Raw genomic sequence first — 27577 nt, 5'->3', positions numbered from 1 at the left:
GGTCCACAGTTGTACACTTATTGTTGAAAAAGTCCAACAAATTTCATATTCGCATTTGCAAGAACATTTGCAGAAAAAAGAAAATGATGCACACAAACACAGAGTAGTTGGTTGTCGTTCAGACTGTACAGGGAGTCAGTATCATTTTGCACACAATGCCTCTGGTCACTGCCAGAGCAGGGCCAAGAATTTCTGTTTCTGCTGTTTTTTTTACTCCCACAAGGGCTGTACAGTGTTGCTGGATCACATTTAATATCACTGGCCCAGAAGGGATTAGGGTTGTTCGTCCCTGGTTTGCTCTCCTGCCGTTTCAACCATAAAGTGGAAAAACTGAATCTTGTGAACTGTTAAGTTTCCTTCAGAGGAAAACAAAAGCAATAAAAAACAATGCTCTTGATAATCCTCAGTTGGAGTGGTAGGCATACATGCTGGGGTCAGCCTTTCCGACTTTGCCATATGACCACTGGGAGGTACCTGGGTCTTACAGAGGAGAAAGGCCTGCATCTGGTTGATCGGGACAAGGCTGACATCAACACAACATCCTTCTGCTTTAGATCGTCAAAGGTCAGGAGCCAAAAGAGAAAGATACAAGATACACCTTACTTTTTTTTAGGGCTGCTGTGATCAATTCATAATCCAAAAGTTTCTTTATGAGCAGTTAATTATTAAAGAAATACATCAGTGTGTGATACATGTAACAATAGTTTTTTGTCTATAGGAGAGGCTCGACAGTGGCACAAAGACTAATTTTGATGGCATGGGAACTCCAGAGATCAAGTATGGAGACTCCATATGTTTTGTTCAGCATGTAGACTCTGGGCTCTGGCTCACCTATCAAACTGCTGATGCCAAATCTACACGCATGGGAGTAGCTCAGCGAAAGGTAAAGCCTTACATTCAAATCACTGTTGTAAGAGAATTATTACTGATGAGCCAAAACCTCATTTTATGGGTCAACTATCTTGAAAGAATATTAAATGTGAAAATATACTGAATCCAAGAATGAATAAGAAACAATTTGCAAATTAAATTTTTTCAGGCAATTTTGCACAGAGAGGGTCATATGGATGACGGGCTGACGCTGTCTCGCTGTCAGAAAGAAGAATCTCACACTGCAAGACTCATCAGGAATGCTACACTCCTCTTCACTCGCTTTATCAGGTACTGGATGCTAATAATAACTCTCATTCTGATACAGACATGGCTACACTAATATAGGTTGTTTCCAGCTGCTGTGTTCTCTACCTCAGTAGAGATTTAGGCTAAATGTTCTGCTAAATGTCTAACAACAAGTGAGTTTATGGTGTGTATATATTGGCAGGTATTTACAATACCTGCAGTACAGAAATTATTCAAGGTTTGAAATAATCAGTGTCTTCTTTGCACAAAGAGCACTGACAAGTTGATTTTTCAATTGTAAATGTCCCTCTCAGTATGTGTCAAAAGTTTAAAAAAAACAAACTCAACCTATCAAAATGTCTTAATGTTTTTACAACAAAATCAGCTGTTTGTTATAAGACTTTCTTAAACTTTCAAATATTGAGTAGGCTTTAAACGCTTCAAAATTAGTTACCTGTCAAGTTTTAGTCCTTGGACTTGATGTAGTACCTATAGCCTGTATGAGATGTGCCATGGTTTTGTACTTTATTGTGTGTTGTGCACACATACAGAAAGATACACAGACCTAATAACCAGAAACGGTACCACAGACTTTTTCAAAATACCAGAACATTTTCAAGATCCCATGGGAATTCTACCATGTATCTAAAAAAACTGAAAAAAATGCAAAAATAGGTCTCTTCTGCACTGAGAGAAACATTAAAAAGATGGAATAACTTGGGCCTCAGGTTTGGGCTGCAACTAAAATGATCTTCATTGATGATTAATCTGTGAGGTAATGACAGATGACCTCCTCAAATGTCTTATTTTGTCCACAACCCAAAGATTTTCAGTTTACACAAAAAGGAGTAAAGAAAAACGGGAAAATAATCACATTTAAGAAGCTGAAATCCGAAAAGTATGACTTTTTTCTTAAAAAAAAAAAATACTGAAATGGATTTATAGATTATATGAATAGTTGATAATAATAAAAAAAGAAATTAATCGATTAATCGTTTCAACCAGGTACTCACATAGTGTGTCACACTTTCAGTTTTCTCTCTTTAAAATGCAAATAACAGTTGATCAATTGTATACAGTAGTACTTGATATCCTTAGGCCCTTGATTCAGATAAGGGTAACACAGAATAAGCATTATAGAAAATTGCTTAGCCCAGTCATATTAGTCGCATTCAAACCTGTGCTTCTTTTAACAATAGCAAAAAGATTTGGCACCTCTATGATATTTTTTGTTATTATACCTAACCCACCTTTTCTTTAGCAAACTGGATGGTTTTAGTCAACAAGGAAACCTCACGTCTGTCAGCCTGCCAATGGAGATAGTAACATCTAGTCTGCAGGATCTAATAAACTATTTCCAGCCTCCACCAGAGGGGTTAGACCATGAAGCAAAACAGAACAACATGACGGCTCAAAAGAATCGGCAGCACATGTTTCAAGAAGAGGTAAATAAATCTACATGTGTGAATGAATAAATCTGTCTTGCATATGATGTGTTTGTCACTGTTCCATAATAACACTATTTCTTTTCAGGGTGTAATAGATTTGGTCTTGGATTGTATCGACCGTCTACACCAATTTAGTAGCGCGTCTCATTTCGCTGAGGCTGTTCAGAGTGACACAGGAGAAGAGTGGGAGACCATCCTCAACCGTTTCTATGAGCTACTAGGTGAGAATTAACACATATCTTTTCAATATGGATGGCTCAATACCACTTTTCGTTCTCAATAATGGCACCACAGCATTGATTATCCACTGACACAGATAACAAATAGATACATATTTTCCTTCTTTGATGTCTACTAAGCTGTTAATAAGCCATTTAAATGCATTTATCCTAAAAATGATCCATGAAGACTTCTTTCTCTTATGTTTCTTTCTTTTTACCCTTTCAGCTGCTCTGCTCCGGGAAAACCGTGTAAACTGTGCACATTTCTCAGGTTCTCTAGACTGGCTGATTAGCAGGCTAGACCGGCTGGAGGCCTCTTCTGGTTAGTTGGACTTGTGGGCATTTCATTAACAATTATATCTTTTAGAGCCTGACTGATTCCTTTTTTATTCTCCGTTATGTAGCATAGATGGACTAAACTAAATTTCGTTTTACAACCCCAATGCATAAATACCAACTATAAACAATCTCCTACTGTTATGAACAGGAGTCTTGGAGGTTCTGCAGTGTGTCCTAGTGGAAAGTCCTGAAGCACTGAATGCCATCAAAGAAGGACACATTCATTCAATCCTTTCTTTTCTTGACAAGCATGGATGCAACCATAAGGTAGTGTTTACAAGTCGTTGTTTGAAAAAAAGTTCATGAGAATTAATTTGCATTCTGCAAAATGATCATTTGTTGCTTATATTGTCATGTTATTTCTGCGTTTATGGTCTGGAATGCAGTAGCTGATCTAAATTTAGATTTTTAGGGGAAACAACTCATCCATTATTATCTTGGAAATGTCATCTCAAAATCTGCCTGTTATTTATGCAGCATGGTTCGGAAAATAAGCTGTCAGTGTTGCACTCATGCAAAAACAAGTGTGGTGTCAATAATAGCAGTTTTTGATCTGTTCCCTAATGTAGGATAATTTCCATGTGTTTAATGGAGCTGTTGCTGGATGAAGTGCTGACAGGTTGTGTTCCAGGTGCTGGAGGTGCTGTGCTCTCTGTGTGTGTGCCATGGTGTGGCGGTCCGATCCAATCAGAACCTCATCTGTGACAGCCTGCTGCCAGACAGAGACTTGCTGCTCCAAACACGTCTGGCTAATCGGGTCACCAGGTACAATTTTCCAGTGTTTTCTCCAAATAGGGTGACTTGGTTTCGTCTGAGTCATTTTTTTATCCTCCATTCTGTCATATCTGTGTCCTTCTAATTTTGTCTTTCACTATACACACAAATTGAACTTCGACAAGTTGCAGAAAAAATATTAAAATTAAAAATGTATAAAAGCAGACTTAAAATGTGTCTGTGTTGCATGGAGTGCATCTTCCCATATCCTGTCCATTAATTTATCCTTGGAGCCACCACTGACTGAAGGCTTCTTCTCATGCTTGCTCATGCATTTGTTTAGCCGAGTGCTGTTTGTCAACTGTGGCGATGATACTGCTGCTGCCTGCGGTACCCTTTTATTAGTTTTTCATCTGTAATGATGTCTATGTCCTTGGTACAAGAGACACTTCAGTTTCTCCACAGTGCAGCACTCATTTTTTCTGGTGTGGAGTTCACAGAAAAATTACTTGTCTCCTTCAGTGTCGCTCCTTCATTTGCTGCACTAATTCTTTTTGTCTGATAGATCAGACCAGGATCTATTCTATTTCCTCACAGTTATCAATCATTTTCTCTGAAAAGTTGCCCGCTGCCTGAGATGGTATAGCTCAACAGAATTAATGTTTTGACACTTAGTAGAAAGTTTCATCATATTTCATGTTCTTTTGGCCCACTGTGCCGGTCTGATCTTGTAGGCAGTTTCCATTTCATTTTTCTTTGAGCTTGTTTTTTTTTTCTTTTTACCTCACCTGCTCTTTTTTTCCTCAGCAGCTGCCTTCTTTTATCATACTTTTCTCTATCAGCAGCCCATTTTGCTCCTCAGGCCTTACAGCTTATTTTGTTTCATATTCTTCACACCTGCTCAGTCCATTCCCCGACCCTCTCTTTCTCCTCAAGTCATTTCTCATTCTATCACTTTTACTTCTTGTTCCGCTAAACGCTTTATTAGTACAACTGCTTTCATTTTCATTTCCTGTATCTCATCAATTGCATATTTCTCTTTTCTATCTTCTCTTGCGTGCCACATTTTGTCAGTTCTTCCAGATGCTCTTTTTCCTATTCTTTTTTTTTTCTTTATCCATTCTTCTTTTCCATTTTTATCCAATCTCTTCTATCATCTAAACCAAATCATATTTTCTCTCTGTTTCCTTTTCCCAATATCTCAAATCCCTCCCTTTGTGCACTGTCATGAGAGCTCTGTCTAGGGCAAGGTTAGTGTCATTATATGAACTGGCATTTATTCTCTAGACACACTGTTGGCCAGACTTAATTCCATCACCACGTCATTCTCTCGGCCACATACCTTTCCACCGTATTGTTTCTCATACGCTGCCTCTGGTATTATTTCTGGTAATTTAGTTTCAGCATTGATATTGGGAGGTCAAAATGAAAGCCTCTACAAGAGCCTGGTTCTGTACTTGTTCATTCATATAGATTATATATATTTATAACACTGCTTGGACTGACCCCATGAGAGTTATGTTCTTTGTGGGCTGCACAGAGTACCAATTGCCCTGAATAAGGGAAATGCAGTCTGGGGTCCTACATGGTGTAGTTATGGTAAAAATCATAGAAGCGTACCTGAGACTGAGATATTCAATTCAGTGATTCTCTGTGATACAAGAAAAAAGTCATTTATTTACACACTCCAGTACAACATACCCCCCCAATCTATCTTTGCAACTTCACAACATCTTTCACAGATGAGATGAAAGAGAGGCACCATTATCCATCACTGTCTTTTATTTGCCATTTTTACTGACTTTGGTTTGCTCTCCACATTCTTCCACCTCAGCATGAGACCAAACATCTTCTTGGCTACGGGGGAAGATTCAGCCCAGCATCGCAGGTGGTACTACGAGCTGGTTGTGGATCACATCGACTCCTTCCTCACATCTGAGCCCACACACCTGCGTGTTGGCTGGGCTTGCACTGAGGGCTACCAGCCCAGGCCCACAGGAGGTGAAGGCTGGGGGGGCAACGGAGTGGGAGATGACCTCTATTCCTACAGCTTTGATGGGCTTCAGCTCTGGTCAGGTGAGGATGAGATCAAACCAGAGTTTACAGTATAAGTTTCGCGGGGAGTAGCTCACTGAAATATGTTTGCAGCTTTTTGGTTCTTGTTTAGTTTTGTCAGTCTTTGTACTGACTCTTAAGAGTTTAATTTTCTAGATTTAAGAGTGCAAGATATCTATAAAGAGTACAAATATACAGTAGACCAGCAGAAAGTATGAGCAAAGCAATCTAAACATACTGTACATTTATACACACACACACACACACACACACGTGCATGCATGCACGCACGCACGCATGCACACACACACACACACACACACACACACACACACACAGTATACATGTGTTTTGCAGGATTGAATATAGGATGTCACGTCTACACGAAAGATTTATGACCCAGCATAGTGTTTATTTGTCCTCTGTAATCTTGAATTCCTTCACAAACTCAGGCGAAGAGACTGCATAGTAGACTTTAGGGGCGTTTTTAAATCATTGCACAATAGAGTATATTGCACCACATACAAACATCAGCATCTCGAGATGGTAAAAATTTAGATTAAAAAATCTTCGACATTTAATTTAGTGCCACATATGGTTTATGTACCATGTCTAATTAAAAGGAACAATAAAGAAATTCAATAAACTAGATTTTATTTGCCTTTTTGGAAAGCCTGAAATCTCAGCAGCTATTGAAATAAAAGCAATAACTGCCACTGTTCAGCAACAGGTACCCAGAGAAAGCCAGTCATCTATTACTGCTTGTTACTTAAAGCCTACGAAGAGAGATATGGGGAGAGATTGTTATTAAACCAGCAGCAACCGTAGTGATGCTTATTTCTCATCATAATAAATCCAGAAACTGTCCAGTCTCAGGCACTGCAACAACACTGAGTGCGACGGAAATTTATTCCTTTTTAGGAATTAAGAATTGATCTGATAATAAATAAAGATGTTCTTTTGTGTTATGTCAATGATAGCCGTGCGGCGGGCCCAGAAGCATGTTACAAAATGATGTTGCTATAATCTAAGCCTAAGCCTTTTGTAGCATGTTTTGAATTCCATAATTACACAGAAATGTGAACATCGTTTTGAAATGATATAAAACCATACAATTTATTTTATTTTAAAGCAATGTTCAGTGAGAGGATCATAGTGTTACATACATGTTTACTTTAAGATACAGGTTTTCAACACATAACATTGTTATGAAGTAATGAGTTTTGTTTTTAGTTAGCACCTACATTACGTCTGACAAAGTGTTACACACCTGGCATTTGGATTTATGACAGTAGTGTTGCACTCAGAAACTGTGGGGGACGCCATTCACACAAATCCCAATTTCTACATAATGTTGCTTTAAGTTTTGAGGGTTTCATTAAATGGTATGGTATGTTTTCACTCTTAGTATTGCCTTACTGCAGATAAAATGCTGTCTCATTTTGAGTTGAGGAGAAGTTGAGTAGAGTTGAAACTACTAACAAACGACAAAATGAAATAAATCTTTACATGACTTTGAGGACTGTCTCTCCTGAATCTCAGGCGGTGTGGGCCGTAGAGTGAGCTCTCCCTTCCCTCACCTGCTGAAAGATGACGATGTGGTCAGCTGCTGCCTCGACCTCAGTGCTCTCTGCATCTCCTTCAGGGTCAATGGTCTGCCTGTGCAGGGCATGTTGGAGAACTTCAGTGCTGATGGCCTTCTTTATCCTGTGGTCAGCTTTTCTGCTGGAGTCAAGTCAGTAGTTGAGATCTGTTTTTGTTTAACTGGCTAACTGTCTAACCGGTTAATTCTTGACTAAATATACTGTCCTTACTAATAAGATTAATTTGTGTTTGAGTAGGCTGTCATTTTCCTATAGTAAAGTGTAATTATGAATGTTAAAGATAAGTCAAATGTTTACTGAAAAACCATTCTTATGTATTTTTGTCTCAGTTCACACTTCAGTGCCAATAAATGCATTCCTTTCCCTTTTTCTGGAAATCAGGGTTCGTTTTCTGTTTGGAGGACGGCATGGAGAGTTTCGCTTCTTGCCTCCACCTGGTTTTGCTCCATGCTCTGACGCTCTGCTCCCAAGAGTCAAGCTGAAGGTAGAGCCATGTCAGAAATACATTTTGGATCAAGGAGAAGGGAAACAAGAGCTCATTGGCCCCTTAGTACCTACCACTCCAGTGACCTTTACTCCCACACCAGTAGACATCAGTAAGGTAAAAATCTACATTTTCAAACATATTTTATTTATAATTTTTACTTTTTAAAAATGTTTTAATTGCGAACATATTGTACAGGTAGTGATTTTTGATTTTGAAAAAGCATAATATTCAGACCGATATATATATAATTGAATATATTATTATAAAAAATTGATTCCTTGTCTTGAAATATACCATACCAATATAGTGTCAGTACGTTTACTCTACTTGTATTACCATTATAGGTAGTATTGCCCCCACAACTTGAGGATATTCGAGAAAAAATGGCTGAGAATATCCATGAAGTCTGGGCAATGGACAAGATTGATCTTGGATGGACGTATGGACCTGTAAGGAAAGAGAAACGGCATTAATAATTCAATGACATTGAATAAATTTAGATAAAGAATAGTTGTTATATCCCCTTGTCACATAGTATGTCGGAGAATAGTATAATCTAAAGCTTGACTTAAAGCTTGTCTGTTCCAGCTCGCTTCAGTTTTACTTGCAGCATAAAAAATATCAGCTTTTGTCAAACAGGCCAGAGATGAAGTGAAGAAGCATGATCCCTGTCTGGTTGAGTTCTCCAAGCTGTCAGAGCAGGAGAGGAACCAGAATCTTCAGATGGCTCAGGACACCCTCCGGTGAGCAACAGTACAATAGACAGACAGAATATTATACTTGATTATTTTTGATTCATTTGTTGAACACGATACAAATAAATTACAAATAATTAGTGTCTGTCATCATGTTATTAAGATTAGCAAATGTTTTTCCTCTCGAGAACTCTCCTTGCCCTTGGTTTCCACATTGGTTTGACTGATGACAACGCTGAGGAGAGAGTCAAATACATGAGACTTGCCACTAAGTATGTACATGTTGATTATTATGTTTAATTGCATTTCGTTTGGAGCCCCTGCACTTGATATGCCTTATTCCCTATTTTATTTTCTGTCTCAGGTATGAGCAGCCCAGTGGTTACAGACCTGCCCCAGTAGACCTGAGCCACGCTTTTCTAACCCCCGCCCACCAGGAAGTGGTGAACTTGCTGGCAGAAAATGATCACAATGTTTGGGCTAGAGAGCGGATCAAGCAGGGATGGACTCATGGAGGCCAACAGGTTTATGTTCTGTTCTGGATAAGTGCATTGGTCAGGCATTACTGAGGAGGAAGTGCTTGTGAACCAGGGATGCAAGCTTGGCATAAAATGTTAGAAATTGCAGAAAACTGTTTCCAAAGGCCAAGTTTCAAATGTCTTGTTTTGCCCACAACCCAAAGATATTCACTTGACTGTCATAGAGGACTAAACAAGAACAGAAAAGTCTGAAAACAATTAATCAATTATCAAAATAGTTGGTGGTTCATTTAATAGCAAATCTATAAATCGACTGTTCATTGATGCTCTAATTTAAACAAATAATCCTAATCCTATCAGTCATAGTATTGTATGTAGTCTTATTCAAACTTTGAATTGTTTTCAGAAAGTATTAATAGATATGCAAAATTATTTTCTATACATTGTCTTCTAGTCACAACATGAAATGCACTTTGTAACAACATGCTCTGGCAGCACTAGCATTGATATTGCTTTCTTACAAATACAATTCCCCATTTTTGCTCTTTGCTTCTGTATTTTTAGGATGTGAAAGCAAAGCGGAGCCCATACCTCGTGCCCTACGGCCTTCTTGATGAAAGGACTAGGAGAGTGGGCAGGGAAAGTGTCAGAGAGGCTGTCTGTACCCTGCTGGCCTACGGTTATAGCCTGGAGCCCCTCAGCCAGGATCGGAGTATGTCTCAAATCATATCAATCATAGCTCAGTTTATTACACTTTTATTTGTTGTAACCAGCCTAATGTGAATTCAATTAAGATAAGGCTCTGTTTCTTCTCTACTAAACTATATAAGTTGCACCATGTTACTGAATATTTACATAACTTCAAAAATGGTCAGTGTTGATACACCGATACACATTTGAATGCAAATCATATTTTAGCACATGACAATATTTTGTATGCTTCCTCGGTTTACAGCCACATTATCAAATCCATGTCTCTTCCCTGCTGAGAAGTGCAGAGTGTTCAGACCAGATCGGGCATATGCTGTAATCCGGGGGAAGTGGTACTTTGAATTTGAAGTAGTGACAGCGGGAAGTATGAGAGTGGGCTGGGCCCGACCAGGCTGTACCCCTGATAAAGACCTTGGCTCAGATGAACAGGCATATGTCTTTGATGGATTTGAGGTGAGATATACAACTTTGAGAAGTCTTAATGAGGTGTTAATGTATCATTTTTATTAAACAGCAATAAGCCTCAATGTGTTAATTTTTTTGAAGCTGTAATGTGGATTTTTTTCTTTTTGATAATAAAACTCATCTGTGTTGAAAAGGGGCTTTAAGTTCTTGCAGTTCTTAGACATTTCTTGACTTACTATTACAGTGCTCAGAATTACGATATAACTCCATGAAACAACAAGTCAATATGTTTTCGGCTGTGTGATATGGAGGATGTTTTTTTAGATCACACAGAGACATAACTGTGGCTTTATACTTGCCTGTAAAATAACAAATCTTATGAGAGAAATCAAATTTCAGCATTTAAAAGTTCAGATAATGTAAGTCACGTATCAAGGCAATACCATCTGAATTCAACTTGGTGCTTAACCAACAACACGGCTGTTCACAATCACAGCAAAGCTGTAATTAAGATGTGTCGTGCTGATAAACAATGGGTGCAATCAAACACAGAAAAGCATTGTTATACTTGTCACTATGTAAAGAACATAGACAATGAGCAATGAGTCTGATGATCCTGTAAGCAGTGTTGGTTCCTTTACTTCATTCCCTGTTCTTATGTGAGGCTTCACACTTGTCTCTTTTTTCTTTCTAACTCCTCTTCTTCTTCCTGTTGCGTTCAGGCTCAGTGGTACCATCAGGGTGTCGAGCCCCTGGGACGTCCGTGGCAGAGAGGCGATGTGGTGGGTTGCTTGGTGGACATGGCTGAACGCACCATGATGGTCACGCTCAATGGAGAGGTGCTGTTTAATGACAGAGGATCAGAGCTGGCTGCCAAGGACTTTGATATCAAAGACGGTCTGAATGCTTTTTAGAACATAGAATTGAGGACTAACAACTAAACTGAACAATGATATATCAATACATTGGATTTTAATTTGGCATTACAATCACTTCATTAAAAAAATCCAACCTATATACTATCCGACTTTTCCCAATATTTCTCAGGCCTGTTGCCTGTGGTCAGTGTTGGGATGAATCAGGTGGGGAGGCTGAACTTGGGCTGCCAAGTGGACTCTCTTCAGTACTTCACTGTGTGTGGCCTGCAGGAGGGCTATCAACCATTTGCTGTAAACATGGCCAGAGACCCAGCCCTGTGGATGAGTTGGAGACAGCCTCTGTTTACCTCAATAATGCCAGATGATCACAACTTACAGGTTAGTTTAGCCATCTGTAGGCTTTATTATACCTGGTAACTTTGACATGATATGATATATGTATTTTCAAGCACGTAGTATGGTGCAGTATTTTGTACTGATTTCGTTACAGGCCTCTGTGGGACCCAGGGTTGCTTGTAGCAGGAGGTTAATTGACAACACTAATCCTGAGAACCTTGTTCAAATCTTATTCAAGGTCACGAGAGTCTGCGGCGCAACGGATTCAATATCCAGCCTGAGGGTCTCTCAGCGGGTGTTTGCACACCACGGTGGAGGCAGCGACATGTGCTTTTTCCGGCTCAGCATGCCCATCCAATGTGCTGCCATCCTCACTAGCCCTGTGGGGGGTGTGCTGCCAGTGGCCTCCAACTCTCTTTCTCCAGGTTCGGATGATACTTCATTATATCATTTCATACACAGTATGTATGTTAGCAACACAAAACTCGAGATGACTAACAAAGTACCACAATAAGGACTGAAAAATTACTGAGCTGTTACAAGATAAATACCAAGTGACATAATTAGTATGTGAAATCTTGATAGGTGTTCTTTGCAGTTACCCACTATCCAGATTACTTATATTCTACCATTGCGACCTTGTTGAGTTGTTCTGCTTAAGCTCCCCAGGGCCCTGCTGTAATTAATTGCCATTGTCCTTTTAGGAAGGAAGGAGCAGGAGGAGGTGGACTCTGACTTTGAAGTGCTGAGGAAGTCAGCCCACAGCTTTGGTGGCTCAAGAGATGAGCTCAACCATAAGGATCATAGTTCAGACAAAACATCAAGACTGAAACAACGGTATGTATTAGAAAAAAAGAAATTGGGATAATATGAAATGCATATCATTTGGAATATAAAAGTGTAAACACAAAAGTGTGAACATTTAGGTCATCAATGACTATTTAAGTTGGGATAATAATGTACCAGTTATTTAGAAACTACTTTCTCAATATTTGTCTGCCAGTATTGGTCTAAAATGACAAGAGCGTGAAGCATGAAGATTTTCAAAATGAAATGATCGAAAACGGAAGATATAAAGATGTTAAAGGAAACTAGCTTGCTGTCTCACCACAGTCACAAACAATCTGATTAGTTGATTGAGCTATGTACAAATTAAAGTGTATTTCTATTCTTAAAGGTTCATGCTGAAGAGGACTAAACCAGGTCTTGTTAGCAGCAACTCATCTGCAAGACTTCTAGAAGATGTCGTAGTTGACAAAGATAACCACCTTATCCAGGGCTCCAGAGTAAGGCTCTTATTTTCTCATCATGTCATTAAGAGATAACCACAGAACATAAAAAACAACACTGATAGGAAAACCAAATATTTTTTACTGGTATGTCTACATTTTTTAAATAATAACGGGAAAAGGCATAATATATTTGGACACTATGCTGCCTCAGGGTGAACTAAATTTAAACAAATTGCACTGCAGGGCTTATGCACATGGCTAATGCCTCAGCTCTTTGCTGGTTGATGCAATTATCAGCCATAATAAAAAAATGTGGAAATGCAAATACCAAACGGTGACACCATCTGACCTCTGTGTTTCAGTATCATTACTCAGTGAGGGTTCTTCCAGGCCAGGAGCCGTTCAATGTGTGGGTAGGCTGGGTGACCACTGACTTTCATCAACATGACATGACTTTTGACACAGACAGCGTTCACACTGTGACTGTCACCCTCGGAGATGAAAGTGGCAAAGTTCAGGAAAGGTCAGTATACACCAAGACAGTTAAAATGTTCCTATGCATGACTTTTAAATATTAAATGCAGTACGATATTTTGTTGATTCTGGTGATGATTATTTATCTGACACCATAATTGCAGACCTCGTTATAAAATTCTATTTACTGCACTCATAAACTATATAAGTCAACAATTAAATATACCCCTATCCTTTTTCACAGTGTGAAGCGGTGCAACTGTTACATGGTGTGTGCTGGAGAGGCAACAGGCCTGTCTCAGAGCCGGAGAAGTTCAGGGCTAGAAATTGGCTGCTTAATCGACACAGCCACTGGGCTGCTCACCTTCACCTCCAGTGGAGTGGAGATGGCCAACTTCTACCAAGTAAGTCACACAGAAATGTATTCATGATTTGTTCATGCTAATCTGTATTTTTGTCTTCTCTATTCTGTATTTTTTGTTGAAAGTAATGCATTTGTATGAATTTTAATTTAATCTACTATACATCAAGCCTCATACTGAGTTGTGTATGCTATGCTTGAGAGAATAATTATTTTTTTCCCCACCGCTTATCAGGTGGAAGCCAGTACAAAGCTGTTTCCTGCTGTTTTTGTGAAGCCTACAACCAGCAACATGTTTCAGTTTGAAGTGGGAAACATTAAGGTAGAGGAACTTATAATTAATCCTGTCAAAGTCATTAGAAGAACCTTTGGTTTTTCATACTTGTCTGCTTGTCAGCATGATATAATTTAGAACATTCGAAAAATTGTTGTTGACGAATTGGATCAGTAATTAATTAGGTTGCAGCTTGGAAAGTTAGCGAACCATTCAGTGTTGAGAAGTTTCTGCTGGATGAGATAATAAATCTGTAATATTGTTTCCTGCATATGTTTTCCTCTCCTTCCAGAATGTGATGCCACTGTCAGCAGGCTTGCTTCGCAGCCAAAGAAGGAATGCCACTCCTCAGTGTCCTCCAAGGTTTCAAGTCCAGTATCTCAGTGAGTTTTCGTGGACCAGAGTACCAGACTGTGCATTAAAGGTGACAGTGGATCGGCCAGATGAGCGCCATGGATGGAGAGTCCAGTGCTCTGAGCCCTTGCTAGTCATGACCCTTCAGATCCCTGATGAAAACAGGTTAATGAGCTGGAATAAATGTGTTTTTGGACTTGGGCTTGCAGATTGAAGTGCACAGGAATTGATGCATGTGTTGTTAATAACACTGCTTTCTACCACATGTTTCCTGCTCCTCTATGATCTGCAAGCACAAGGCATTGCACATTGTTTTGTGTATAACATCATTCTGACCTTCTTTAATTTGATCTTGACCAAGCAACAGCGCTGAAATTGTCTTTTCTTTTTGATTACACACGACTAGGTGTGTTGACATTTTGGAGCTGTCGGAACTTGATGACCTCTTGACTTTTCATCACCGCACTCTCCTCCTCTACTGCTCTTTATGCGCCCTTGGAAACACCAGAGTTTGCCATGCCCTTTGCAGTCACGTAGACCAGTCCCAGCTCCTTCATGCCATTCAGAATCCCCACCTCCCTGGCCCACTCCGCTCTGCATTTTACCAGCTGCTTATTAAGGTGATTGCCTGTTTGAGTTCATGTTTTTTTAGGTAACATTAATCAACACCAGGATGTGGAAACATTGGCCTTTGGGGAGTAAAAAAATGAATATTCTTGTTTTTTAGATTCACCTCAGCAGCCATGCCACCGCATGTCTCATGATGAACCACGAATACATCGTGCCTATGACTGATCAGACCAGAGAAATCACCCTTTTTCCCAGCCCTTCTAATGATGTAAATGGGGGCAATGGTATTCCCAGCACTAGTCTTAGCACATCCCTTAAACCACGTATGCATTTCTCATCTCCTTGTTTTGTCAGAAGTGATGGGATAGAAGGAGACTGTGCAGTTGAAACAGCCAGCACTGACAGCCCAGAAATCCCTCTGGACATATTGAAGAACCTGACTGTGGAGATGCTGACAACTGGAGTATGGGCTGTGAGTCAGGGTGTGAGAGATCCTGTAGGAGGCAGCATTGAGCTGCTGCTGGTTCCTCTAATTAGGCTGTTCTACACCCTGCTGGTTATGGGGGCATTTAGGGATGAAGATCTCGGAAAAGTTCTGAGCCTGATAGAGCCGAGAGTCTTCTGTACGGATCCTGAAACCCCAGAAGAGGAAGCTAGTGATGATGAAAAAGAAGGAGATAACACCCCGAAACAAGCACTTCTTCAAATGAAGCTTCCAGAAGCAGTCAAACTTGAGGTAAAAAAACCCCATCAGATTTCTTTGATGTTTGTAATTTTCTTTAAAATAAATCATTAAAAAAGATTTTGAAACATTTTTCTCTCCAGCTCTGCCATCTGCTGTCCTACCTGTGTGATTGTCAGATGCGCCACAGGGTCGAAGCTGTGGCAGCCTTCTCTGACAGCTTTGTGCACCAGCTGCAGGAGAACCAACACTTTCGCTACAACCAAGTCATGCAAGCACTCAACATGTCAGCCGCTCTTACTGCCCGCAAAACGAAGGAGTTCCGCTCACCTCCACAGGAGCAGGTTGAATGGGCTGAGATTAAATTATGGTGTTATATTCTTATAAGCAGTTGCTAATATTACAGTGTTTCCCACACATAAACTTTACTTGAGTGGGCTTACCAGGTGCATGAATGGCAGAAGTTTTTTACTTTTATTTTTTTATCCATCTGAGAGAACTACTCCATCTGCTATCTCGTAACTGGTTGACAATCTGCTCTCAATCTACATCTACGTCCGTCCTGTAATCACACTGATTGTGAGACAACCTCTCCTATTTAAAATTGGCCTACCTATGCTGTTAATTTGTACCAACTTGTAAGTGCACCTGATTGTGGAACTATCATTCGGTACCACATTGGTTTCCATGGTTTCAATATGCTACATAATTAACCACAAGCATGTGGCTCAGCTACTGTTGTGAAAAGGAAATCAGGGGTTAAAAATAACCCAAATGGGAGTTGTGTTTTTTGTGTGACTTTATAAAACATACTGCTGACAAAGAAAGTCAATGGAGCAGTCACAAATTGGGAGAGAGAAACAGAAAGGTGAGGCAAACCAGTGTGTGTGCGGTAAGGTGGAAAACACTTTGTTGGCAAAATTTAAAAGCAATCCTGAAAAAGATAGTCGATTTTTGTGGATCATTCTCAGGTCACCAAATACCGTCGCTTTGCCCCCCACAGCCACAGGTACACGGCCTTTCTGTGGGAAACACTGGAAGCTAGGAAGATTAAGAGATGCGGTTTCTGCTATATTCCTGCTGTGCACTCTAAAATACATAAATAAATGCATGGCTTTTCTTAGAAATGTGTCTGTACTCTTGTGTGATCTATGACCTGTCTGTAGATCAACATGCTGCTGAACTTCAAAGAGGATGACCTGAACTGTCCATGTCCAATGGAAATCCAACAGCTTCTTCAAGACTTCCATCATCTCCTCAGCACACATTGTGGTTGGAGCCGTGTTTATTTTTGAATGATTCATTAATAATCTTCACTGAGCCAGGAAAACTTAAAAAAAGCTTTTAGTGGGCACTAACCATAATTGCCACTTTGGAAATCTCATCTTTTTGGGTGTTGTGCAGGAATTGAATTGGACAGTGACACAGAGGATGAAGAGGATGGCGAGATGTCTCTGAAAAGTCGACTTCTCAGTCTAGTGGTGAGAGTCATCGGACTGAAGAAGAAACCAATAGAAGTGGAGGAGAGCGGACCTCAGAGTGCCAGTAAGTGCATCTATATTGTCAAAGCCCGTCCTCTCAACATTTATGATACTATGCTCTCCAAAGCGATTGCATTTTATCACTCTTTCATGCCCTATTAACTTACCCTTGTATAGTATCATGCATCATTCTTTGATTCAGGATTAATACCATATGTAACATCACCTTGGTTGCTATAAGAGAGGAGTTTAAAGACGAAGCAACAGCAGAACAGCAGGTAACTTCTAATTCATATTTCACCAGAGTCCCTCAAACAGCTGATCTCTGAGACGATGGTACACTGGGCTCAAGAGACTGAAATAAAGGACCCTGTACTGGTTCGGGCCATCTTCTCATTGCTGCACCGCCAGTATCAGGGCCTTGGGGGACAAATGGCTGGAGCCCTCTGCAGAGCCTATACAATCAGCCAGGCATCAGTGGAGGACACCATGGCTCTCCTGTCCTCCCTGAGCCAAATCCGCTCCCTCCTTAGTGTCCGCATGGGGAAAGAAGAGGAGAGGCTGATGATCAGAAAACTAGGGTAGGGGGAGATTTGCTTCTATTGACACCTCATGGTCATTGTGATCTTGTTTATCTATTTGTATTGGATAATTTCTAACACATAGGCATCAATATATCATCTGTGGTATGAAAAGTCATCATACATCCACTTTTCTAATTTGCACTGTTTAATGTACAGAGACATCATGAATAACAAGGTTTTCTACCAGCACCCCAACCTAATGAGGGCATTGGGGATGCATGAGACCGTGATGGAGGTGATGGTCAATGTTCTAGGAGAAGGAGAATCAAAGGTGATGGATAAATTAAAATTCATGATTCATAATATGGACAAAATGTGTGTAATCAATGATGCAGGTCTTTTCATTAGTTTGTTACTTAAAGTATTCCATAAGGGTAATGGTTATAAAATGCCCAAGGTAGCTGATGTGCATCATTAATAAGGACATACTCCCTACACACAGGGTTAGCTATTTTGCACCATCTACCTACTCACATATTCTTGTATCCATGTTTTCATTTCCTTTTGATAGGAGATTTCCTTTCCCAAGATGGTGGCCAGCTGCTGTCGATTCCTGTGTTATTTTTGCCGCATCAGCCGTCACAATCAGGGCGCCCTGTTTGACCACCTCAGCTACCTGCTGGAAAACAGCAGTGTTGGGCTAGGTAAACCATATTCTCTCACTTTTATGTATACGCAGTGTAGTGCAAAGTAACAGAAACTTCTGTAAAATGTACTGTAATGCATCACAATACAAAAACCCTTCATTACATTACAGAACTTGATTTGTCAAGCCTTTTTGAGGCCACAGCTTATAGCGCTGTCTCAAGGATGGCATTCAATTTCAAACACTGAAAGTTTCTTTAAAGTAGTTTCCAGTGTATAGTACAGTCTACTGCAGGGCTGTTTTATTGAATGACATTGATATATGTTCACTTTGTCTGACCCTTTTACTTTTATTATCTTACACAAAGAAAATTGAGAAAATAGTTCTCTTTTGACTTGCTCTTGGTGTGAATTCAAAACCCCTGAAGGTGAAGGTGATGGAATCTTGTCCCCACGATAAGAAACCTCAATCGACGTTAATGAGAAGGTGTTCAAATTGTTTTATGCCTTTGTCCCTTAGCTTCACCGTCCATGCGTGGGGCCACTCCTCTAGATGTGGCAGCAGCCTCAGTTATGGATAATAACGAGCTGGCCTTGGCGCTGAGGGAACCTGACCTAGAGAAGGTGAGGTCATGCTGTGCTCTTCTCTGCAGTACTGCTGTTAATACTATCCATTATGTCATGTATACATAGATACGTGCTCTACTTTGTAATCAACATACTTTGCCATCAGTAATTATTTTGCATTGGCACTCATCTCTGTTGTTTGTGCTCAGGAGTTTGATGGCACTTTTTCTCTGTATGTGTATAATTTTCTCTCTGTTTACTCTCCACCACCCTCCTCCCATGCAGCTTGCAAATGCACTGATGCTATAAATTTAAGTAATTAACTATAAATCTTGGAGAAAGCAGTCTGTTCACATTTGAATAGCTTTATTTGTATCAATAACGCTGCATATTTGACAAATATTAGTCAGGATGTAGGTGACATGCAGCAGCGGCTGTAGTGTCCATGACGCTTAGTATATTGAGCAACTGCTTGCCTGACTACAACTAGTTACCTGAAATCAAAAGAGGGCAAAAGCAACATAAAATTGATCAAATGCAAAACACCAAGACAGACAGGGGAAAACAAAAGGCACGCTTTAATAATGTACGCTGGTGTTGAAAAACACAGACTTAAATAAACGGGGATTAATTATCAAATGAAACACAGGTGAACAGGAAAAAAAATGTGAAAAAGACAAAGACGTGTAAAGCAAAACATGAGACATTAGGAGAGAACCTACAAAATTAAACAGGAAATAAGTGAATTAAAACCCAAAAGAGGACACAAATTGTTAGACATATGATATGTAACATTTCTGCATTAAAATGTACAAGAAATGACGAGACGTTTGTTATATATTTTATCAAGTTGTGTACTTACATTTTCCTAAAAGTTTCCAAGAATGTTCAAACCCAAAAAAAGACTTGCGTAACATGAAAAAAAAAAAAAAGATTACTTCTTCTCTGAACATTTTGGCCCGATTCATTGTTTAACCAAGAAGAACACAAATCCCACGTCTTCCGTTTCATTGTTTTGATCGAGAGACTGAGTCTGAGTCTGTGTTTAGGATTCAACCTGGGGATAAAAATCTCTTTTCTGTCAACCATTTTTGTATAGTAGCTACAATAACCCAATATCTGTAAAACTAATTTATCTGCTATTCAGGTGGTGCAGTACCTTGCTGGCTGTGGTCTCCAGAGCTGTGCGATGCTAGTGGCTAAAGGCTACCCTGACATTGGTTGGAACCCTGTGGAGGGCGAGCGTTACCTGGATTTCCTACGTTTTGCTGTCTTCTGTAATGGTAACCTTTTACCTTTCTACTAATAAACACTTAGAGGAAATCATGTGGTAGCTTAAATGGCAAAATATCAAACCACTAGTTTATAGTTCTATAGATGATTGCCATTCTGATGTCTCAGTCAGTTTATATAATTTAAAATGTTCTTAGTTACATAAACTTAACTGTCCGCTTACAGAAATTTGATTGGCTTAAATACATTATTGACAATTTGTCTTAGAGTAAGTCTTTATTTTTGGCAGCCTTAATTTTTTAATTTTAAATTATTTGACCAACTGTATCATGCATTTATTTTTGTACACTTTTGACTTTAAGCCTGTTCAAGGCATTTATCCATTCTCAGATATTTGCTACAGTGCTAGAACAGTAGGCAAACTAAGTTAAATAGACACAAGAGGCTGCATCATTTTATGCTCCCAATTAAGTAAGCTATTTGCAATAGAGGTAATTACTGCTCGTTTTTTTCCACTATTGATTTTTTTCTCTGTAGCAGTACCCAGAAGGCATCTGATCAAATTGCCCTTGAGCATGTTGACAGTTCAGCCAAATGACGTTCCCTCTTTTCTATGCAGTCCATGAGCTGTATTAACCTGGGTATCATTATTCTATTGATCACCTTGGTGTGTTATTCAGATTATCAATTTCCTGTCCTATAAATTCAGAGTATCTCTGAGAGAAACAAACAGATGCCCTCCCATGCACACAATCTGCAATTTCATCCAGCCCACTGATGGTAAATCTTAATGTTCTGTACACTCCTGGACTGCAGGTGAGAGTGTAGAGGAGAATGCTTATGTGGTGTTGAGGTTGCTGATTCGCCGGCCCGAGTGCTTTGGCCCTGCCCTGCGCGGTGATGGAGGAAATGGTCTCCTGGCAGCCATGGAAGAAGCAATCAGGATTTCAGATGACCCTTCAATGGATGGACCTTGCATCAAGTACCAGTCCAACAGAACACTGTCAGTATTCAATGTTTTATTTTTGTCTCTTAACATCTTAGGAGCTAAATCAGGTATCAACAGTTTGATGCTGCATTCAAAATAACTTTGATCCTGTAGTTTTGTAATTACACAAAGACCAACCATTGAAAGCTGTCTAATGCACTAGTTTGAACTATGCGTTAAGACTATAAATAGCAAGTTTGGAAACAATTCGATAGTTTTAGTAGTTTGTACATTTCTCAGTATACAAAAACAATCAAAATATACACAAATGTTAAAAAGCATTGTATTGGATGTAAGCATGTTCAGAACTGTTTTCATGCCCCTAATCATCTACTGGCTGTAGCCTTATATTTGATACAGACATTTCCAAATTTACGAAAGACACGGCCCAACTTGTAATTGGAAAATGTTCTAGGGCCCACCCAAACACTATTTGCCTAAAATATTTTTTTTTATAAACCAAGCAATTCTGTGTGAGCGTGGGACTGAATGAAATGAAGTATTTTTCCCTCAGGCTTTTTTTGGAGCATTTCTTAGCAGCATCCTTAATTATTATTTTAAACTCATAACAAACTTTTGACCATTATGATTGTTTCCCGTAACAGAGATGTTGTCCAGGACAATGATGATGACCTCATTCACATGGGGCACGCCATCATGACCTTCTACTCAGCCCTTATCGACCTGCTGGGCCGCTGTGCTCCAGAGATGCATGTAAGTGTTTCCCCAGCCTTTAGCGACCATTTCGCATCAATATCCACTGATGCCTCAAACAATAACGCCTAATGGTGAAAGTCTGCAAACCGCTTTGTAAAGAATTAAACACAAAAGTAAAAAAGTCAGTGTGTTGCTTTCACCTTTCCAAAGAATGTCCTTGTCCACATACTGTGTTTAAACATGAAATTGAAACATTAACTGTGACTATTTGTTCATAAAATTCTTCAATACCAATGATTCCAGTATTTATCAGATTAAACTCTGCTACAATGAGACTTCTGGTTGCACCATACTGTATTTATATGTACAGCACGTATTTGTTGAATATTGGATACACTATTTTCATTAAAGGGAAAAAAATGTAGTTTCAAAACCGGGGCTTATGTCTACATATTTTGGTTTGCAAATGACTAATTGGTACAAAACGTTTTGGGATTGGTCCAGTAGATTGCCCCAGCAGGCAGCTGCAACACAGGCTACTACTGCTGCAATGTAATCCTTTTGGGCACCTTTGTCTCTCAATGTCTGACAGAAAGTCATGTCGACTAAAAGTGCTTGTTTTTGCCACTGACAGGCTGAGATTGTTGTTCTAAGTGTCTGACAACATTAAGGAAAAGATTCAAACAGAGATGGACCTTTTTGTTAAACCAGAAACATCCGCTATGTCGCTCTTGCCAATTCCACCAGACTCCATTTACAGAAACAGTCATTTCATCACTGTAAGACATTTCATTCAGACTCGACGAAAACTAAATAAAACTCAATTTCAGCTGTTCCTACAATCACCAACTCTGATTTGATTGTGTTAGATGTGAAAATATTCTGGCTCTACACACTTTTTTCCCCTACTGCTTCTCCAGTGTTCGCTCTTCCTCTCACTCCTTTGTCAATATTTTAACATCAAACGAGGTGAATTAGATGCTTAGAATTAGGTACTTATGCTGAGCGACTGTCAGCATAAGCACCTAATAAAAATTGGCTGTTAAAATGTTTGTCCTTTGACAGTGGCTTTGAAGTGCAAAGTCAAACAAGGCAAGGTATCGTTTTGTGTTGCATCTTTCAGACACAAAGTCATTTAAGATGTGGTTGACAGGAATCATCAAAATTCATTGAAAGCATTAAAAGATGATGAAAAAGTAAATGAAACTTAAAAAAGAACATAAGATTCAAAGAAAGTGTGAACAGAACCACAACATTTGCAGGGAACAAACAGAAACAGAAAATAAATCAACAAAACAGTCCCTGCTCAGTTTCTGCCACTCAATATTAGGATGACGTCCTAAATATTTTATAGTATCAGTGTACTTGTAAGAAACAATATAATACAGTATATATTTATAACTTTGTGTCTTTGTCAGTTGTATTTCTTACTGTATAAGCAGTCTAAGTTGTAAATGACTGACCAATAACAGTGTTTTGTTCTGAATTTTTATCCAGTTGATTCTAGGAGGCAAAGGAGAAGCTATCCGCATCAGAGCCATTCTGAGGTCACTCATCCCCATTCAGGATCTTGAAGGAGTCATCAGCATCTCTTTTCAAATCCCTTCAGTGTCTAAAGGTGAAATGATCTTACATTACTACAATAAAGCCATTATACAGAAACCTGGCTTGCCTATTGAAAAATGATTATGTGACAATGGTTTGATGAGAGGGATAGACACAGAGTGGTGGTCATTTTTATCTAATGTATTCTTCATTTGTTTGTCCAGATGGTGTGCTGGTTGAGCCCGACCTATCCACAGTGTTCTGCCCCGACCACAAGGCAGCTATGGTTCTGTTCTTGGACAGGGTTTATGGCATCGAGAGCCAGAGTTTTCTTCTCCACCTGCTAGAAGTGGGCTTTCTTCCTGACCTTCAGGCAGCCGTCTCTCTTGACACTGTGAGCAGAGATAATTGAATTTAGTTGCCCTGTTAACCTGCTTGACAAATCCAGTGTAACACTGTAGGAGTGACCTGTGACTTCGTATTAGTTCAAGCAGCACCTTGTCCCCAATGAAAAATATCCCTCCCTTTCTCCCCCAACTCTAGCATCGACTGTACTATATCCTAACATTACCGTGACTGTTGAAGAATCCTGTTAAACATGACCTGATTGATTGAACAACACTGGCTTACATAATAGTTTGTCATCTGAATGCAATGCATGAAACGTTATAGTATGCATCACTCCTAATAAAAGTAAACATCAGTTTTTAATATTCATTTGTAATAGGCTTGTTGTGATCTGCAGCTAAATCTAGAAAATAATTCAATTGTCATTTGTTTTGATCCCTCTTCTGTCCGAGGAAACATTTCTGCTTGCTGGTCCCTTATTGTCTGTTTAGTTCCACTGAGTTATTTGGACTCAGTGTAAGTGCACTGCTCTTCGCTTTTTCATTACAGGCCGACTTAGGATCCACTGATATGGCCCTGGCCCTCAACAGATACTTGTGTACAACTGTGCTTCCCCTGCTCACCAAATGTTCGGCTCTCTTCTGTGCTTTGGAGGACCATGCGTCGCTGGTGGATTCTCTCATCCAGGCAATCTACAGCCTCTCCAGAGCTCTAAGCTTGACAAAAGCTCAGAGAGACACTATTGAAGATTGTTTGTTGGCTGTGTGCAGGTACGGTTTTAGCTGGTATGATGAAGCATCCACCAGAGTTATTGTTCTGTCTCCACTCGGTTATTATTGGCAAGATTTGTTGCTGACTTCTGCGGATAGGATATTGACTTTCAGCAAGTTGCTGATAGATAAAAAATGTTTTGGTTCACTGTTATTTTTGGTACCTGCCTCTCCCCTTTGCTATTTTTAATTTCTGAATTATTGCACCATTTACTTTCAATATCCACTAACCTCACTGTCTCTTTGCTGTTTGATCAAATCACATGTAAAGAAGAGAAATGAGAAACAATTGTTGACAGAGGCAGACACATCAGCGCAATCCTAATTCCACTCATTATATTTAATGATTCACTTTCAAGCCTGTTTTTGCCCAATTGAGATATAATTTGCCAAATTAAATTAAATGTTAAATTAATCAACATCTTCCCCTTGGCATCTTCTCAATTTCATGTGTCATTCTTCGGAGACATGATAATCAGTCATCGCATCACTTATTGTGCGAGTGTGTGTTTATGGTGTGTGGCTGCTAATGTGACTAATTCTGCACTCATCGGTGTCCTCAGTATACTCCAACCATCTATGATGCAGCCTCTTCTTCGACGTCTTGTCTTCGATGTTCCCCATCTCACAGAGAACAGCAAGATGCCACTAAAGGTGGAAACTCAACTTGATTTTTTTTTTTTACAGTATATGTGGAAAATATATTAATACACCAAATGAAATGATTAATCTTATTGACTGTGATCAATATTTCATCTACCAGCTCTTGACCAGTCACTATGAGGAGAGGTGGAAGTACTACTCATTAACTGGAGGGCAGGGTGACCAGGGTTTGGCCTCTGAAGAGGAGCTCCACCTGTCTAGAAAGTTATTCTGGGGTGTGTTTAACGCATTGGCAACAAAGGTAAACCATATTGAATACCTGTGTCAATCTTAAAATCCTATTGAAATGATGTAGAATTAAAATTTTATTTTCCTTCGAAGAGCTAAAAAAGTTGCAGAAAATTAATAAGGGTTCTTATATTTTGGTTGTGTAATTCTATTGATTTATTGCCTCTTTTTTTATCCATCCTCTTTCAGGAGAAACACGTATTTGATTTTCTCCTTTATTGAACTTCTAGAAAAAAGAAAAAAACACAGAGTGCAGGAAGATATAACACACTTGAGATTAAGACTTAAATTTTCATATCCTAGTATGAAACCTCCCACTCCTTCACATAGTTGTTGGAAATGTGAGACATAAAGCAATAAGTGAATCTTTTCTCAGTGCACCATAAGCAGGCACCAGCATATTTCAAGCAGACACTTACCTGACTGATTCGGTTTTTCCAGTCCCACTTGTGGGTCACACCAAACAGCCTCAAAACTGAGCTGAAGTCATTATGCATTGTACATGGTGTAAATTTATTGCACAGTAAAAGTATTACACAGCACAACTCCCTGTGAATGTGCTGTAGTTTAGGCACATAGTGTTTTGGTTGTCACATTTATTGTACTGTGCTTATTTTCGATTGGTTTCAACTTCTTGCATTGCAGGGCCCAATACAGTACAGCACTTTGTTACCATTTTAATTATATGCTGTACTTTGTATCCAGTTACAGTAAATAAGTGGGTTTTTGTTGGCTGTGTTGTGTTGGTTAACCAGATTCATTATGTAAACTAAAAAAATCTCTTTTGTTGTGGGAATGGATCCTCAGCTGGATTTTTAGTTTGAGAAATTGGATTTTTTGACTACCTAAGTAGGTTTTATAACAGGGTTTTTACATGGCCGCATGTGTGCACGACAGAGAATTTGTTCAGTGAAAACATTTCTGCAACAGGGATATATCTTTGTATCTAATTAAAACTTGAATTCAATTAGCTGGTTTCCTCCTCAGTAGTGTTATCTTTGTAAAGTTCAGACACATGCAGACTGTAAACATAATAATAATAATAATAATACTAATAATAATAATAATAAGTACTTATAGTACTTATAGTACTAGTATTAATCCCCCTTTTTTGTTTGATTATTTTGGAAACACACAGGCCCATAATACACAAACATGTACAAACAGAACCTATGCATTAATGTCTGAAGAGGCATCAGCACGAGGGGACTGCTCTATATCAGACATTGCTCAAGGGCACCTTGGCAGTGCCCAGGATGTGAACTAGCAACTCTATAGCTACGAGTCCACCCTCTTGTCCTCTACGGACTGAGCTACTATTGTGTTAATCTTAAAATCACATCGACTAGTGCATTGCTGGTTCCTTGAACCTGGACAATATGCTAGATTTATTAGAAATTACTGTACGTATAAATATGCAATGACTACTTTTTATTGCTGTTTATTTTTGTGGTGACAGTGGTGACAATTATTTTAATGCCCATTTTTTTTGTAGTAACAATGTTGTCTTTGGTATCTATTATATTCTATTTTATTATTACTACTTGTATCTATTTTCTGCACTACACAGCTCAGGGAAATGCTGTTTTGTTGTTTTGCACAAAGACTTGAATCTGGTATTATTTGTCCCATTTTATTGCCCAGTTCCCCTGACCCTGTCTTATCATTTCCCATGCTTTTCTACTTCCCACACTATGTTTCAAACTCTACAGCCTTATGAGCCTCAGTTATTTAAGCTCTGCGTCCAGTGCCTGGCTGCAGTGGCCAAGGCCGTGCCTCCTGACCACATAGACTCAAGCTGCCTGTCCAATGCAGACAAAAAAGCCTCCATGGACACAGAAGGACACTTTGACCCGCAGCCTGTCGATACCTTGAAGTAAGATACTGAGCAGGGATATTTACTGTATACATTTTGGACAAAATTTTGGTACAAACAATTATATTCAAACAGGAGTCGATATGAACATTTTTTTTTCATGCCCTTTCCATTAATACAATGTGCTGTTGTTTACCAGAGCTAAATTATGTATTATTTCTTTCCCTGCACTAGTGTGTCAGTGCCAGAGAGACTGGAGTTTGTAGTGAACAAGTATGCGGAGCATACTCACGAGAAGTGGTCTCTGGACAAGGTAATATCAGTGTAATTATTCCTCGAATCTGAACGGTATGTTAAGTCTGACAAAGTAGGGCTGATATACGATATCCTGGTCAGGACTGAACCACTTAAGAATACATTCCTAGGATACTTTTTCTGATTGACAGTGTCAGAACATCTTTCAGTAGTGTGGTTGAGCTAATATGTTGTCTGCATACTTTTACTTGAGTGAGATTTTTACTGAATCTGTGTGTACTTTTTGATAGTTTGCCAATGGCTGGGTTCATGGGGAACAACTCTGTGAGAACACCAAGGTTCACCCTCTCCTCAAGCCTTACAGGGCCCTGGCTGAGAAGGTAGACTGAGTAGACTTTTTTTCAGTAAAGAAAGCAGTG

At 39.4% G+C, this 27577-nt stretch overlaps 1 protein-coding gene across 5 annotated transcripts in view; it reads left to right on the top strand.

The window, feature by feature from the left end:
- Positions 1-27577, top strand: part of ryr2b (ryanodine receptor 2b (cardiac)) — a 69524-nt gene that overhangs the window by 6787 nt on the left and 35160 nt on the right. For all 5 annotated transcript variants that reach the window (XM_084376374.1, XM_084376373.1, XM_084376377.1 and 2 more), the window contains exons 10-55: positions 408-564; positions 719-883; positions 1040-1161; positions 2381-2564; positions 2653-2788; positions 3015-3110; positions 3276-3394; positions 3759-3892; positions 5676-5917; positions 7439-7631; positions 7882-8101; positions 8332-8436; positions 8627-8730; positions 8871-8954; positions 9047-9206; positions 9726-9873; positions 10117-10325; positions 11000-11174; positions 11325-11533; positions 11730-11916; positions 12196-12328; positions 12669-12777; positions 13086-13246; positions 13442-13601; positions 13794-13880; positions 14125-14351; positions 14593-14806; positions 14914-15492; positions 15582-15782; positions 16605-16710; positions 16843-16983; positions 17224-17500; positions 17660-17774; positions 18015-18147; positions 18609-18712; positions 19803-19938; positions 20705-20891; positions 21482-21590; positions 23031-23151; positions 23303-23472; positions 23976-24196; positions 24760-24850; positions 24960-25100; positions 26800-26963; positions 27138-27216; positions 27449-27538. In XM_084376374.1, coding sequence (XP_084232500.1) covers positions 408-564; positions 719-883; positions 1040-1161; positions 2381-2564; positions 2653-2788; positions 3015-3110; positions 3276-3394; positions 3759-3892; positions 5676-5917; positions 7439-7631; positions 7882-8101; positions 8332-8436; positions 8627-8730; positions 8871-8954; positions 9047-9206; positions 9726-9873; positions 10117-10325; positions 11000-11174; positions 11325-11533; positions 11730-11916; positions 12196-12328; positions 12669-12777; positions 13086-13246; positions 13442-13601; positions 13794-13880; positions 14125-14351; positions 14593-14806; positions 14914-15492; positions 15582-15782; positions 16605-16710; positions 16843-16983; positions 17224-17500; positions 17660-17774; positions 18015-18147; positions 18609-18712; positions 19803-19938; positions 20705-20891; positions 21482-21590; positions 23031-23151; positions 23303-23472; positions 23976-24196; positions 24760-24850; positions 24960-25100; positions 26800-26963; positions 27138-27216; positions 27449-27538 — 7405 coding nt within the window. The remainder of the gene's footprint in view (positions 1-407; positions 565-718; positions 884-1039; positions 1162-2380; positions 2565-2652; positions 2789-3014; positions 3111-3275; positions 3395-3758; positions 3893-5675; positions 5918-7438; positions 7632-7881; positions 8102-8331; positions 8437-8626; positions 8731-8870; positions 8955-9046; positions 9207-9725; positions 9874-10116; positions 10326-10999; positions 11175-11324; positions 11534-11729; positions 11917-12195; positions 12329-12668; positions 12778-13085; positions 13247-13441; positions 13602-13793; positions 13881-14124; positions 14352-14592; positions 14807-14913; positions 15493-15581; positions 15783-16604; positions 16711-16842; positions 16984-17223; positions 17501-17659; positions 17775-18014; positions 18148-18608; positions 18713-19802; positions 19939-20704; positions 20892-21481; positions 21591-23030; positions 23152-23302; positions 23473-23975; positions 24197-24759; positions 24851-24959; positions 25101-26799; positions 26964-27137; positions 27217-27448; positions 27539-27577) is intronic.

The sequence above is a fragment of the Pagrus pagrus genome (genome assembly GCF_965226575.1).
Source record: "Pagrus pagrus genome assembly, chromosome: 15".
NCBI classification, from domain to species: domain Eukaryota; kingdom Metazoa; phylum Chordata; class Actinopteri; order Spariformes; family Sparidae; genus Pagrus; species Pagrus pagrus.
The sequence above is the reverse complement of the archived record's forward strand: the minus strand, read 5'-3'. Positions and strand labels throughout refer to the sequence as shown.